This window comes from Neocloeon triangulifer, unplaced genomic scaffold (genome assembly GCF_031216515.1).
Source record: "Neocloeon triangulifer isolate White Clay Creek 2 clone unplaced genomic scaffold, ASM3121651v1 ptg000002l, whole genome shotgun sequence".
NCBI lineage: Eukaryota > Metazoa > Arthropoda > Insecta > Ephemeroptera > Baetidae > Neocloeon > Neocloeon triangulifer.
Genome location: NW_026775545.1, coordinates 6,815,308 through 6,831,271, shown reverse-complemented (window position 1 = coordinate 6,831,271; position 15,964 = coordinate 6,815,308). Strand labels below are relative to the sequence as shown.

At 35.4% G+C, this 15,964-nt stretch overlaps 1 protein-coding gene across 7 annotated transcripts in view; it reads left to right on the top strand.

Moving 5' to 3' along the window:
- Window positions 1-15,964, top strand: part of LOC132205475 (potassium/sodium hyperpolarization-activated cyclic nucleotide-gated channel 4) — a 136,489-nt gene that overhangs the window by 113,575 nt on the left and 6,950 nt on the right. For 2 of the 7 annotated variants that reach the window (XM_059634534.1, XM_059634536.1), the window contains exons 5-11: window positions 3,129-3,274; window positions 5,587-5,724; window positions 7,434-7,517; window positions 10,625-10,732; window positions 12,986-13,135; window positions 13,674-13,892; window positions 15,362-15,508. In XM_059634534.1, coding sequence (XP_059490517.1) covers window positions 3,129-3,274; window positions 5,587-5,724; window positions 7,434-7,517; window positions 10,625-10,732; window positions 12,986-13,135; window positions 13,674-13,892; window positions 15,362-15,508 — 992 coding nt within the window. The remainder of the gene's footprint in view (window positions 1-3,128; window positions 3,275-5,586; window positions 5,725-7,433; window positions 7,518-10,624; window positions 10,733-12,985; window positions 13,136-13,673; window positions 13,893-15,361; window positions 15,509-15,964) is intronic. The other 5 variants (XM_059634535.1, XM_059634538.1, XM_059634537.1 and 2 more) reach the window with 5 other exon arrangements.

Genomic DNA, 15,964 nt, shown 5'->3' with positions numbered 1-15,964 from the left:
TTCAAAACCTACTAACAGCGCTGCGTAGTGCAAACTTAATATATTCAAGAGCACCTGAGCAATATTCAAATGAGCTCATTAAACATTCCATAAACTGGCTGGTATTGCTCGACGCGGCGCAAAGTGATTTTCAAAACAGTAATTTCGCTGCCGAGCTGCGAAATAATGGAGGAGGCGAGTGTCTATACCATTTACGGCTGCTGCCAAATGAGCTCTCGCTGGCGCCGAGAGTCGTTTCTAATCGTTGCCACTAAGCAAAGAGCTCTTAGATGGGCAGTAACTTCGTCGTGAGTATGACAATGAAATTAAATATTATGTGCCTTTCAAATAGGTTATATAGCCAGTAACGAGTTTTTATCAAACGTTGAAAAATATTATTTATTTCCAGTTCATTAAAATTTAATTTTTAGATTTCAATTCTGATCGTAAATTTTTGAACGTTCTTAATTTAATTCGCGCTTTACCCAAAATAAGACATTCTCTAGTATGCTTGCACAGCAGCCACAGCAATAAGAATTCTTTTTAGAACTTCTAAACTGTAAGGGTTGTGAGAAAGATAATTTACATTATAAATTACAACTTGTGTAATTTTCAAAAATAATATTTTATCTTAGTACAAAAATAATAAAAAATTTTGAAAGCTTCTTAATTTATATACAAAATTAAATTAAATTATAAAAATACAAATAAATTTTGGTTATAATTTTTTTTTTTTTAATTTAAACATCTAAACAAATAAGTGAAAAGATTTTTTTATTATTATTATTAAAGAACATTGAATTATTTGTCTCTTCTTGATAAATGTAATTTAATGATATTTTAAATAAATTATGTATTTATTAATTAATAAAAATTAGCCTTTATAGCAATTTTTCTTTTATAAAATCAAAATATACCAATTGGCTGCTCTTTTTCAGTTCTTTTTATGGTTGAAACTCGTTGATAAGCCTACAGCATTCACGTGAGCCTCGAGCAAAAATGATGTCTTTCTTTCTTTCTTTGGCACATCACTCAACGGGTGCTCGCGTTCTCGAAATTAGCCACGAGAGCTCGTCATTATCCCGACCGGCTAATTGCCGCACGCGCAAGAAGGTGGTGGGTACACTTTGCACGCACATTTTGTGTGTGCACAAGTTGCTTTTGAAGCAGGTACATATCAAAGGCGCCGAGAGAAATGATACCACCGCCGCCTTTTATACATATTCCCGACCTCCCCGAGGAACGAATAACACTTCCTTTCGCCACATTGAGCTTGAAAGGCGGCCGGCTGAGCGATTTCTGATACCCAGAGAGAGCTTGCAATATTATGTACGCGGTGCTGAATGGAGCAAAGGCAACGAGCGACCTCGTTAAAATTTGCCTTTTCAAGAGTGCCAGTCTCTCTACACCAAGGCCTAATTTAATTTCATCTTTTTCTCGGAGAAAATTGAATGAGAAATTCAATTGTCCTCCAGTCAGGGTAAAAATCTATTGATTATATATTATTTTCATGAAATGCAACGACACGACTAAACTTTATTCTAGACGCACTTTCAACCGAGCCACGCTTATAATCCTCACCGCTTTTTCCGCGAAAAGCCGCCCAAAGGGAAATGAGTGCGGCTCATCCGAGTGGAGTTAATTCTTTTGTGCTTGCTAATGACGTCCCTGAATATTCCCACAACCCTGCTAAATAATAAACCGACAAAGCAGTCTCTTTCTACACATCGGATCGCCATTCTTTTTATTTTATATTTTGGATTTTGGCCGTGAGAGCTTTTTTATTCTCCGCAGTTAATTCGCACGCAGACCACGCCCTTGGCAAACTTATCATCTTCGAGCCATTCTTTGGCTGTCAAAGCGCGTGGAATGGATCTATTTGCCGATGACCCTTCAGCTACCTACGTCAAAGAATTTTTTCACAGAAAGGTCAATCTGACGCGGGCGGAAGCGGCGTCCTCCCACTGCGTCATGTCAAACAGCAATTGTCAGAAAAGCATTGTTGATGGTGTTGCAATGTAACATTTAAATCTTATATTTTTTTCAAAGTTTCCTTTGTTGATATTTTGGTTTTTGAAAAATTTTTTTAAAACATCAGTTAAATTTTTTTGAAAAATGGAATTTACTAGAATTGATTCCACACAAATCAAAGTCATTTATATTTTAATTATTATTTTCCATTTAAATGGATCAATAAAAACAATAAAAATTAAACTTATTGGCTTTCAAGAGAAAAAATAATAACATAATAATAATAATGTAATTTAAATGCAATCAATATTAATTTATTTATTATGCTCTGAAAATAACCTAAATTAAATTTCCATCACTAACAATGCCAGAACTTAATCCATTTAATTTTTTATTTCATCTTCCTTGAGTGGCTTGGGCTCCTGTTTTTGCCACAGCAAGCAGCGAATACGGAGAATGGCTACGATATCGGGGCCAATGAAGCATTCGCTGTGCGGAGCAACTTTTTGCTTAGCATGCAAATGCGATTATGTGAGCTGTTGGGCCAACAATGTTGGTGATAAATGGCCTCGCTGATGGCGAGAGTGAAAACCTTAATGATTTATACTGTCAAGTGCCTGCCCTCGAGTGGCATTCTGCTGACTGCGTACGCACGACTCTATAAGACCGCCAACGATTTATTAGGTTTGACCACTTCATGCGTAGCTGCAGCGAAAATCCGCGCGTTTCATAATTCAGCCGGCTCGTTATATAAATTAATTATAATAATTATTCAATTATCTTGGAATTATGAACGCACAAATTGGGGCAAATTACGTCCGGATTTTGGTGAATTACGAGGCACCCGAGCTGCTAACTGGGATAGGGGTGAAATATAATGGGCTGTGGGATCATCACGTCATTTGAACAAAGGCATGGGTAGGATGAGATTTAATTGGTGGGGCGTGATTGCTTAATGACAAGGGCTAGAAAAGACCAAAATTTATTTATAATTAATCCTGATAAATCCTGTAGTGAAAATAAAGGGCTAGTAATTTTTTGGAGTGCTGATCCAACGCAAATGATATTAAATTGATGCTCTAAAACTTATCAAAAAAATAATTATTAAAAAAAAAATAGTTATTATTTAAATGATACATTTTAATTTTCTAATGGAGTGTTTTTGTGCATGTTCACAGGTATAATGCAACAAGACAACGCAGAGCAAGTTATTTTGGACCCTAAGTTAATCGCGAGACATTACCTTAGAACGTGGTTTTTCTTGGACCTCATCAGTTCGATACCTTTAGATTATATTTTTCTCATCTTCAATCAGGTGAGCAAGGTAGGACATTCATTGGCGCCGTCATCTCTACCCCCGCCCGCCCTTGATGTGGTCATGCTTCATATATTGTAAAACCATTTATTAAAGACGAGACTGCTGAGTAATGCTAATTAGCTATATGTGTCACCAAAGCAGTTTGTGTTCCCCACAAATCTAGCAAATATGTTTTTTTTTAAGCCCCTTCTTCATCTAACTTAATTTTACTTATAGATTATTGAAGCAAAATTAATTGTTTTTTCAAATATAATTTCATTAACTGTTTATAGCTTTTTCATAATATATTTTGAGAAGTTTTAAAACTGTTTAAAAATTCAATGCTGAATTAATTAAGCCCCATTTTATTTATAAGTGTTGTGTTTTACTATTTTTGCATGTGTCAGCATGATCAATTTTGAAAATCTTGCTGCTCATGTAGAAGTTGCGCGATTAGCGTGATTCTATGCTTAACCTGTTTTCCTCTCAGGTGCACTAAAGCAGCTTTTACAACATCCGTATACTCATATAGGTTAATAGTAGTGCATGTGTAGAGCGACGAGAAATATATAAATGCTCGCATGCAAGTGACAAATGAGACCAGGCGGCGTTTGCAGTGACTTTTTGCTATGTACTTGCGCAATCACAGGTTCATGCACCTTGGCTATTTTACGTTTCAACATGGAAACAGAAGAAACACCATCAATTTCAGTCCACATGGATTTGCTAAGGTTAATGTAATCGTGAGAACAGTTGTAAAATGATGCAGCGTCGCCTGCTCTCTCTATGGGAACAATGATTATGAATAGAATAGAACACATTGCTGCACAAACAACTTTTGTTAGAAGCAACCAACATTCTCTAGATACCAACCAGCAACCCACATGAAATTCTAACACTAATGAAATGTTAAAGAAGTGCAGGTCATGCTTAGTTTTGCAGACGGACAGTTGCAATTTTACGATGGGATGAATTTTTTAAACTCTTGAAAATTTAAAAAGAAAACAAACAGAGATGCACTGACCTACTTTGCAGAACAATCTTGTCGGTGAAATCTTTACTTTTTCGTGCGAAATATTTTTAAAAACCACTAATTTCATAATATGTTACAATTATGATTTGATTTGAGGTTAATTCTCGATATCTTGATTTATAAATTTTTCTTAAAAATCTGTGTTTTCAGTGATTTTTGCACCTTAAATGAAATATCCAATAAAAAGAACAATACATTTATTTTGATTACTCAATTAATTAATAATTGCTCTATCTTATAAAACGAGTTTTATCTTTAACATTTCGTCAGTTTCCACACACCTCTGCTGTTCAAAACCTTGAATTCGTCTCTGTCTTGGTGTTTTCCCCTCCATAAATTACAATAATTGTTTTGCTGAGATCACCAAAGTACTAGATGTTCCTAAGAACTCTTACTTACAATATGCCAAGTGGTCCATCAGTGTTATTCACCTCTCTATCAGATATTTTAGAATTAAATGTTATACTACATCTAGTTTAACGTGAGAATCATTGGTGTTGACCCCTCTTAAAACCTCCACAAAACGGCGCCAATAATGTCAATAGGCTGTTGTACAATAATGTGCATATTATTACAACGGTTATTTATCATACTTGTTTATTTTCACCGGGCCTTTCTGCATTGTTAGTAATTCAAGGACTTGAATATAAAAAACCAATCAATAAACACACTTCTTCAGCACCTCAGCAAAATCTGAGACTTTTCCACTTCAGCATGATTAATTTATTTATAAATTACAAATAACCTCGAAATTCCATTCAAACCTTTCCATCTTCAGCAAAAATCAAATCTTACTTTCTTGACAACTGCTGAATTTGAAAAGTCCGTTGAAACAAGTCCGATGCGTGAGTGTGCCAAAAAATTCTGACGCGCGAACGCTCATTCATTTTTCTGTAGTAAGTAAAAAAAAACGAGCTCGCCGACGCTGCAGCAGAAGTTTAATTTGCGCCGGCTGTCATAAAAAAAGCAAGTCGGGCACTCGGAAGAGCAATTAGGAAAGAAAGCCGTCGAGTGCAGATCAAACGTAGAGGAGAAATTAATTTGACGTTCAATTTATTGGCACACACACGCTATAAACGCACCACGAGATAAAAAAAAAATAAAAATACACACATACTTTGTTGATTTCCGCTACTCAAGCAAGTTAATATCTCTCTTTCAAAAGAAATTGGCTTCTATGCTTTTTGTCTGAAATTTTTATTTCTGCTCGTGTAAGCTTCCGAATTGCTGCACGTCACTTTTTAAGTTCAAATGTGCTTTGATGTAATGTCCCCTTTTTCTAATCGTTTCACCTTATTTGCGACAGGATTTCAGTGAAAGTTTCCAAATCCTGCACGCGGGCCGAGCGTTACGCATCCTGCGGCTCGCCAAGCTGTTGAGTTTGGTGCGACTGCTGCGACTTTCAAGACTCGTGAGATATGTTAGCCAATGGGAAGAAGTATACGTAAGCATTCAAAACAATTTTCTACACTTTTGTCTATTCTATCTTTTCTCTTCGAGTTGCGAATTTCGTATTATTTTTCTTGTTAATTACATATTGCAAACCTCTCTCTCTCTATCATTAGAATTCTCTCTCGCTCTATACTCTCTTGAAAAAGTAATAAAATATCACCATGATCCTCTATTTATCATTTTTAAATAACTTCATTGAAGTCGATTTTTTTTCGTTATTTTTTGCTGCTACTCTCTGACATCTCTCATTATATTATATTATCATTATGATACTGACTGTCCTATCTGAAATTTTACTACTCTGTGTGTATGTGTCGGTTTTTTGAATGAACCTTTATTATACCGGGTTGCGATTGATCATATTTCCGTTTCGATGATATTTAGTTTCTGCATTTTTGGATATTTTGTTCATTTCGAGTTGATTATTATTATATTACATCATGTGCATTCGGCATTGTCATATTTATATTTGACCGTATAGCCTGATGAAATTCGATATTCCATATTGCAACATTATTTTGTGCTCAGAGTCATTGGTTATTGGCTTTTTAATTGGTTTAAATTAATAAGTATTTTCATTTGGATCATCGTCGGAAATATCTTACATTTTCAGGATTTTATGTGTGTTTTTGTATAGTCTTGTAGTGTTCTTTGTGTAAATTAGTATGATATAATCAGGAAGATATATTCCATTTATGTTTTTTGTCGCATTAGTCAAAACAAATCAAGGTGATTATATTGTTAGTAAAGACCTCCCATTTGCAAATTAATGACGCCATATCACCATCAATTTGAAAAATCGAATGGAAAGTAGCAAAAGGAAAGATTCTTCTCAACTTATTGTTTTATTTTTTTGTGCTTGGAGAGACTTGGAGAGATAAGAAAAGTTTGTTTGTTTGCCGAGAAAAGCCGCGGTAATTTATTTCCTGACAAGAAACAATGATTCATTTTTTTTGCAGGATGAACGGAAAAAAGAATAAATATAAAAATTTGTCGGCGTAATCTCTCTTCTTCTTTCCATTCACAGCATATTTTTTTTTATCATTTCAACGCGGCTTCTTTATATTAATAATTTTTTATCTCAACATTTTAATTATTTCCTCTTCTGGACATCTCAGCAATTTAGAGATTTCACCACTAGAATCGTTAAAATAATAGTTTGTTGATTTTGCGGTAGAACGCAAATTTTGCTGCTTCTTATTTTGTAGTGCAGTTAGCGCTGAAGGAATGCAAAATTAGATTAATCTCTTCGCTATACTGCCTCCTTATATATTCCTGTTGCCCCGAATGTCTAATTACATGGAAATTAAATTCAGCTAATTCAGTGTGACTCCTTGCTAAATAAGCACTCTAGATCCTCGATAAATAATGCTAAACAACCCAAGCTAAATTTCACACACTTGTGACTATTATATATCTCTTTTTTAATTGATTATAAACTTATCGTATGTATGAGAGAGTTTGTGTGATACATTTTTGTATATCAATTATATAAGCTTATAAAAATTCTACAAAACGAATAACTCAATTGGCTTCTGCGAGGTTTTTATTTTGGTTTGGATCCTCAGTAGGATTGTAAAAAGTGATTTTTATATTGTTACCTCGATTTTACCACAAGAGAACCAATTTTTTTTGAAGTGCAATTTTTCTACTCCTCATTTTTCACATTTTGTATATTTTACTTTCCGGACCTATCTCTAGATCACACTCGAAGCATCATCCAATAGGGAATCTTCTCCGCGTGGCAGTGGATGTCACTCGTATTGCTCGCGTCGATCACGAAAGGTGCATACCCCACTCTATGAACGCTCGTTTATATATTTATCTATTCTCTATTTATATTATATTAGAAATGCATTCTAACCGTTGATCCATGATGATCGTGCAGATATCTAACTCTATATATTATCAGTCTCAGATTACCCCTCGATGGTGATGATTGTTTTTCAATCGATGTGTTCCTAATTTATTTGGATATGCCGGTTTAGTCTACGATTTAAACAAGTTGATATAATTATATATATATTTATGAACATTTTATGAATATTCGTAAAGATATTTGATTGATTAATCATCGATATTTTTTGAAGGTTAATGCTACTGTACTAGCCTGATGCCCGTAGAGCACAGCATCGTTCACGCTCTTCATTTCTTGGTGTTGCAGTGCAGAAATCCCCTCGATGTACCCCTGATTCTTGGTTTAGTTTTGCTTCCGTTTTAATTATTATTAACACTTGGTTTAGTTTTAAAATTTAGATTTAAAGTTGACAGAGGAAAGAGATTAGACACCAAATATTATGCAGTCGTTTTATTAGGTTGTGGTGCACCTCAATGTTATTTAAAAAATTAGTGTCGGGGACTTTTAAATGCATTGTTTTTTATAAATGAAAAATTATCACTCGTTTCGGTAATTGATGGGGGGAAATTTTGTTGCACCACACCAGGTAAACGAAAATACATAGGAATTTACAACATTTACCGACAATTAGTTTGTGTCTGGATGTTCGGTGTTAACTGAATGTTTTCTGTCATATATTATAACTGACGATAAGAAAGGAGCCGCACACGTCCACAGCCCATAAATCACCCCGCAGGCTTTTATAATCCAGTGGCCAAATCTAAATTACCCAACTCTCCCTGCCGTCCTGCCTGCACCCTTCCTGCGGACAGGATTATTTCAGTCCATAAATAAATCAGCGACGAAAAACGAGCCAAGCTTTCTGTTTTTTTTTCTTTTTTAGTTTGTGAAGCAAAATTTGCATTCGCCGCAGCGGTACACATGCTCGTTTTTATTTTTTTGTTATAATTTTGTGCTGGCTTGACATGGCTTGAGCAATAAATTTCTCCTGTGCTGCATCAGGAGGCGCGCATTTTATGTCTGTCAACTGACCTTTCACGCATCATCGGTGAATTTATCACCCCGCGTCAAGCCGCGGCCCCCTGACCTCGGGATGTACATAAAAAAAATCCTTGCAAATGACGTCATTATTATTTGCCGATCTGAAGAAAGTCATGAATCATCCTAATACCCTATAGGACCTTTTCCGCCTCCTCGGTCGGACGGACGACTTTAATGTGAATGTGCGAGTGTCACGTGATTGGACGATCCATCTCTCTGCGTGCTGCTGAATAGAACGTGCGCGACATACCTTCTACTCCAGTACGAAAATAAAGGAAAGATGAATTACCAGGCTATTTGTAAATTTGGACGATCTTTCTGTTGTATGAGAGAAGAAAAGAACGAAAAAAAAAATAAAGTAGGCCTTCTCGTACATACATTTTCCTCCCTCAACATTTTTCCAAGTAATATTTGATCAAATAAATTGTATTTTGCGCTTTGCTTCTCCACTTCTCAAACTCTATTTTTCTCTCAAGCTGTGTACATTATATACATACTCGTTCGTATATTACAAATATATATATTTATTCGATATAGTGTCTCGAGCCCTTTTTTTGGAATATTTCCTCCCCACATGCAAATCTCCTTCACATCACTCTCTTATTTCCTCTCAGAGTGTGCCGCCCTTCCTTTTTGTACATTAATCATTTCTATATTATATACCTTGCTGCTGCTGTAGCCACCTCCTCCCTTGTGAACACGAAATATCTCTTTATTATAAATTAAAATCCATGAGACTTGCAAACTGTAATTATAATTCATGCTCTGTTCGTGTGACAACGTAATAGACTAGATCAATAAAAGGGCTTTGCAATTTCAAGGCTGACACACACACGTCCCTAGCCGTGTTCTCGCTCTTTTTCGCTCCCTTCAAGTTTCGGTCGGCCTTTAAAGGGCAAAGTTGCGTGCAAGTGCAAACGGAACAATTAAGAAACTTCTTTCGATATACTTACTTTTAGAAACATTCTCTTAATCAAGAATAATCCTCGTCTAGATAATTTCTGGAATGTATTAATTAAATCTCAACGTATTTAACTAATTTTTCTTTTCATATTAACATGAAATCAGCTATGTTAAGAAATTAATTATTAGTTGAAACATTCAGAATATTTTAAATAATATATTTTCATTAATTTTTATCATTACTGCCACTCATTTCAAAATCCTTTTGTACATCTTTTTATCTATGATTTGCATGCCTGAATGAATCAATATTATTTTCTTTCCTTCTCGTTTTCCGATCGGTTCTGGTCATGTTTCATCCTTTTCTATGTATGTTATGATAAAATGTATCTGGTACGTGTTCTGGCATGCCAACCTCTGGTGTTGTACATGTGATTGAACTTTCTGCTTGCACCCCTTTTCAAATTGGTATGGTGTTTGTTTGCCTTGAGCTTAAATTGGTGTTCGTTGAACTTTTGATACTAAACGTGACTCAAAAGGTCGCGAGTTCTCTCTCCACTGAATGTTGAAGAATGAGTAAAAATTTGCAAACAAAAATTTTACTCTGCTTCATTCTTCACTCTCCTCCCCTTTTGCTGGCAACAAAATTGGTACTTCGTAAATTTTACATATTATATTCTATCTCTATATAGACTGTAGCCTTCACTGAGAATGCAAAAAAAAATCTGCTAAAAGATTCTTTCTATTATGTAGATTGTACAAAAATATTTACTAAAATATTTTGAGAATTTTTCCTACCTCATAAATTGCTGAAGTGAGCACTGGACTATTTTTCTCTCGACACTCGCTGCTAAATTTTTCTCCTCTCTTCTCTTCATTCATTTCTTTGCTCTATATAATACATACATATAGTCTCGCAAGCAATTGCAAGCAAGTTTGGCACGACAGAAAACGGGTCCGAGAAAGAAGAATGAAACCAAGTTACCCACCTCCAACAGCTCTTAGAGTCAGTCTGTCTCTCATTTAAACCAAAAACAATCCTAGTGCAGGCTGCATCTCTCTATCTCGTGTTTCTCTCGCTTTTTTCTAGATCTTGCAGAACCTTCAAAAAAAGCGCACAGAAAGGAGAGGTCGCCTCAACTCTGATGTTTCAAGCAAAAAGAAGCAAAAGTTCACCAAAAGCAATCTCATTTTTAAGGTAACTCCGAAAAACAACAAGAATACTCTCATCCAGTTGATTGATTTTGCCTATGGATTATATTAAACTACAGTTGTTGTTCCATACTCCATATATAATATATTATATTTATATACTTTGGTGATTCCAATATACATATAGATGAAAATTATATACCGACTAACCCCTCCAAAGAAATTAGGAAACTTGCGAAAAGGAAGGTCATTTTGAAACGTAATGAAAAACTAAAACACGCGCGAATCCTGCCGCTCTTTCCGCCCGCCGTGCCGCATGTAACTTTTTTTAACAGAGCTTGCTGCATGGCTGCTGATTTTGCGTTAATTTGACTACTCACCATGATACGCTTTTCGATTATTCAATCAACGAACAGTCGATCACTTTTTCAAAATTTCTTTCTTCTCTGCCACAACTACTTTGGCTTTTTCATACAGCCGTTCTCGACAAGCTGCTTTTTCAAAGTTATAACACCTCACTGTTTTCGTTCGGCGAGCTATTTGTATCTCTTTGAAACAAATTTAATGCAATCTTCTATCTGCAAAACTCACCACAACAAAGCAAGCCAATCCGAGAAATATATTCTCATCTCCCATCATCCCCAGAGCTAATTTACCACCAACATTAGCCACAACAATTTAGATCTACATTGTTTTGCTTTTTGTTGCTGGAGTTGCTGTTCATGTTAATACGATAAATAGGACGTTCAAAATGCTAAAAGAGCTCAGAAAGATGATCATCAAGCTGAATGTGCTGGCATTGTTGCTGCTGCCTCAAATTATTATTTTCATATATAAATAATTATAAATACCGAGCTTTTTATCAGAGTTTCAATTTGATGTAAATGTTTGACAGAACCTTTTCTGTGTGCAACTTTTATTTTTTTATTCTCAAATGTATAATAATATTTCCTCGGTGCCTCATTAGCGTATGTAAGAATTATCGAAATTGTTGCTTTTAACGAGAGTAGAGTCGAGTGTTTCGTTTTAGAGATAAAACTACTCCATTAGATCTGTGAGTATCTCGCCTCAAAGAATAGTAAGTGCTTTGAGAGTCGCTTCTTTTTCTCATTATTTCTCTCCTTTTTACAAAAACAGTCCTTCGCTCGTGCTCTCTCACATGTTTTTATTTTCGTGTAATTAATGTTATACCCATCTCTCGAGTAGTCACAGACACTCACTCACTTTCTGTCTTCTCCGACCGACATATACATAGCCACTCATCCAACCCTCTCTTTCTCTCTTCAACCACACACAAACAAACAACAGAAGCTCGAACACAAAACGTACAGCAGAATAGAAGTCTTGCCCCATGTACAAAAAATAAGAAACTATCTGTTTGTCAAGTGTCAGTGCAATTTAGAGTTAGAACAAGTTGAAGAGCACGCGTCTCTTATCCTCATATAGTTGAGTAGAAGCTAAACTACTTCCACTTTCTGTCTCACTCTCTTTCTTCCAAAAAATAATACATATAAAAATATCGAAGAGTCCTCTCTTCTCTGCTGTAATTATATAAAATACATCCAACTAACTGAACAAAGTGCTATATCTATTATCTCATCAATTCATCTGTATTCTGTAATAGTAGTGCTGGTAATTAATACTGACTTTCCGTATACTTTAATGTTGTTGCTGCTAACATGTTATTTAATTAGAAAAGTTTTCCTACTTACTTAGATGGAATAGCAACGGTACGCGACATTATTTTTCTCATTACTACTATCAATTGAATTTAGATTGTAGATCGGACTGGCAAACAAAGATGCGGTAGTGATCACCACAAACCGGGTTGATTTTCGAGACGGTTTCGGGCATGACAAAAGAGACGATCGACATCTTCAGACCAACATTTAAACAGGAAACTTACGAATACAGCAATACCCATTTCATAATTTTACGCCCAAAACTTTATGATTTATAATTTTAATTTCACGCTTTTTTAATTCAAATGACACGGTGAAAAATTATTATAAAAATTAATTATTATTGAAATACAACAAGAAAATCTCAGAAAAATAACAAAGTATTTACAAACTCTAGATGTTGTTGTGTGAGTGCGGACCGAGCGGAAGGTGTGTTTGAATGTGGTTTTGTGTACTTTCTTTCTTTATCTCACGAGGATAAAGCAAATCTCTTCTCTCTTTGTGGTAGTTGCTAGTAGAATTAAAGAAAAAAAAACGAAGATGAACGAAGAGCACAATATTTCTGCTGGTATTAATTTTTCATGCCCTGGACATGCGTTCCCGTTTCTTGTTTGCAGTTCCTCAACATGGCTAGTGTGTTCATGCGGATCTTCAACTTGATTTGCATGATGCTCCTCATAGGTCATTGGTCGGGTTGCCTTCAATTCCTCGTCCCAATGTTGCAAGGATTCCCCTCAAACTCTTGGGTTGCAATCAACGAATTACAGGTAAATCAAAATTAAAAATTTAGCACCTCTGAATACTTGTTGTTCGTGTTAATATCATCGTTAAATTGATTGAGCGCTCATATTGGCGCCAAATCTTAATTTTTGATTACCAAACTTTCCAATCAACCACAAAATCCGTATCGATTCCTGTGCGTCGCCCAATGAACGAACCAACTTTGGGTGATTCGCAAACAACGTCCTAATCCCAAACTCCCGTAACGTCCCAAACTTAGGGCTGCTAACTGCTCAAAAAGAAAAAGTATATTGTCGTCGGGAGAGTCTAAAAAGTTAGGCAATTTGCCGAGCACGTGTGCGCAGCCGGTTGCATACCCACCCACCGGCGCAATCGATCGGAGCTGAACAAAGGGAAACAGACGTCTTAAATTATTATAAAAATACAAATCATGACAAGCTTTACCAGAATTAATTTAGAGGGTAAAAGCACAATATACTTTTTTTTAAATTGAATTAAATTTCAGATCTCCATTTTTAGAAAACTTGAAAAAGTACAAATTGAAATTTTGAACAAATTTCGCAGGAGGCGTTTTGGCTGGAGCAGTACTCGTGGGCGCTGTTCAAGGCCATGTCACACATGCTGTGCATCGGCTACGGCCGCTTTCCCCCGCAGTCCCTGACGGACATGTGGCTCACCATGCTGTCCATGATAAGCGGGGCGACGTGCTACGCCCTCTTTCTGGGACACGCGACCAACCTCATCCAGAGTCTCGATTCCTCGCGCCGCCAGTACCGCGAGAAGGTCAGTAGCTTGAGGGACTTGTGTGCTCTGTCTTCTTTTCTCCGTCGTACTATATACTTAAACCACGACAGAATCGACCGCAGTTTATCTGAATTGTTTGGTGGAACGATTTATTATTTTCTCTTGACAGCCACTCTTGTGTCGCACAATAAGACAGGCCGGCCAGTCTTTGGGGCGGCGAAACTTTTGGACAAGCGAGAAAAACGCTTGAGTGAAATTTTAGAAGGCAGGAAATATAACAATAACTTAATATTTCTTAAGAAGGAAGTAAGAAGTGATTTTGAAGTGTCGATTAAATTTTAAAATCGGATTTAAAATTAATTAAATAAAGATTTCTTACTTTCTTAAATTAAGTCAATGGAAAATTTCCCCAGAGCTGAGAATTTTTTTCGCATATAAAATTAAAATAGTACGTCTCTGGGGAGGACAAATTTAATCTTGGCCGGAAAGACACGGCAGGTACGTAGGTTTCAGTAGTTCGTGTCAGCCAAAAATAATTCCATGAAACCCGACATAAAAATTTATTTCTCCTGCTGTCCAAAAAAAATATACGTATATATAAAGCCACATTATAAATTTGGCCGTGCTAATTTTGGAGTCTCTGGTGGTGGACCCATTTCGCGTGTGACGCGCGAGCCTTTGATCGATCTTGCCATTGAGCCTCCACACAGAACGAAATTTTCGCAAGATAACTTTAAACGAGCATTAATTTTTGCATTTGAAGGCGGCGGTTAATTCCATTGGAACTGGAAATGGGTGTCATAAGTGCGACAAAAAAGTTTGCTAGTCTTTGATGATTTTCCGACAGCTTGTGTTGTCTTAAGTGTGATTAAAATTTTTTGTTTTCACATTTGCAGAAATGCAATTTAAACAAAACAGGTTAATAAAATAATTACAAAGTCATTATTTCTTAAAAATTAAATTATAATATAATATAACTCAATAATTTTTTTATTAAAAAAAATAACATTACATAATTTAAATTTATTTTACACATTTATTTTTTTATTCTATTTATATTTATTGATTTCAATATTTCTTGATTTCTACACGTTATAATATTTTAATTATTACAATAAAATTAATTTTCATTGTTCAGCACTTTGCTAAGCTTTTTATATTTAAATTTTATATAGTCATAGGTCATTTAAGATCTAATATTTAATATTGAAATTTTAATTTAACATTATTTACATTATTATGCCAAAGACTCTAAAGAGAAAGAAATAAAATTGATCCATCAAACAAATGATAAAAGGTGGTCCGCAAGACCTTCATGCTATTGATCCTCTCTTAGTAATGGCAAAGGTTTATGAGAAACAATCAGAAAAAATAAGCCATTTACAATTGCTCCTATTTGTAAATATTGCGTCTGGCAATTGCTTCAAAAATTATTCTTGTGCCCAATGTGTTGGGGAGATTCGCGCTGAGAATAGTGTGGATTATTTGTGTGATTCCATTCGTACCAGGTCAAGCAAGTGGAGGAGTACATGGCATACCGCAAACTGCCGAGGGAAATGCGCCAACGAATTACAGAGTACTTTGAGCACCGCTACCAAGGGAAATTCTTCGATGAAGAGGCAATCCTTGGAGAGCTCTCTGAAAAACTACGTGAGGTACGTGACCATTCCTCTTCATTAATGTGACACACTGATACCTGCTGGCAGTTGCATTATTTGACCCAACATAAAAAAATATGTTACATAATAATTTCAATTTTTTTATCAACTTTTTAGCAAATTGTTTATTTAAGGTCATTTTGTTGTATTTTTCATAATCATCAAATTTGTCAAGTTTTAAGTATATTATATAAGTGTATTATATGTTAAACAATCAAAGGGGTTTCAACATTCCATGGAATATCTGATTATATTTTTTCCTTACGTTTTTGCTTTCTTTCTGTCTTTCCAATATCAGAATAAGTGATATCCACTTTGACGTAACTGAAAAAAGAAGTTTAATCTAGATTTTGACAAGTGAGATTAGTTCGCAAGAACTTTTCTCCTGACAGATAAGTCGTGAAAAATGGCCAAGCAGTTTGTTTCGGTGTCGAGTCGGAATCGTAAATGAAC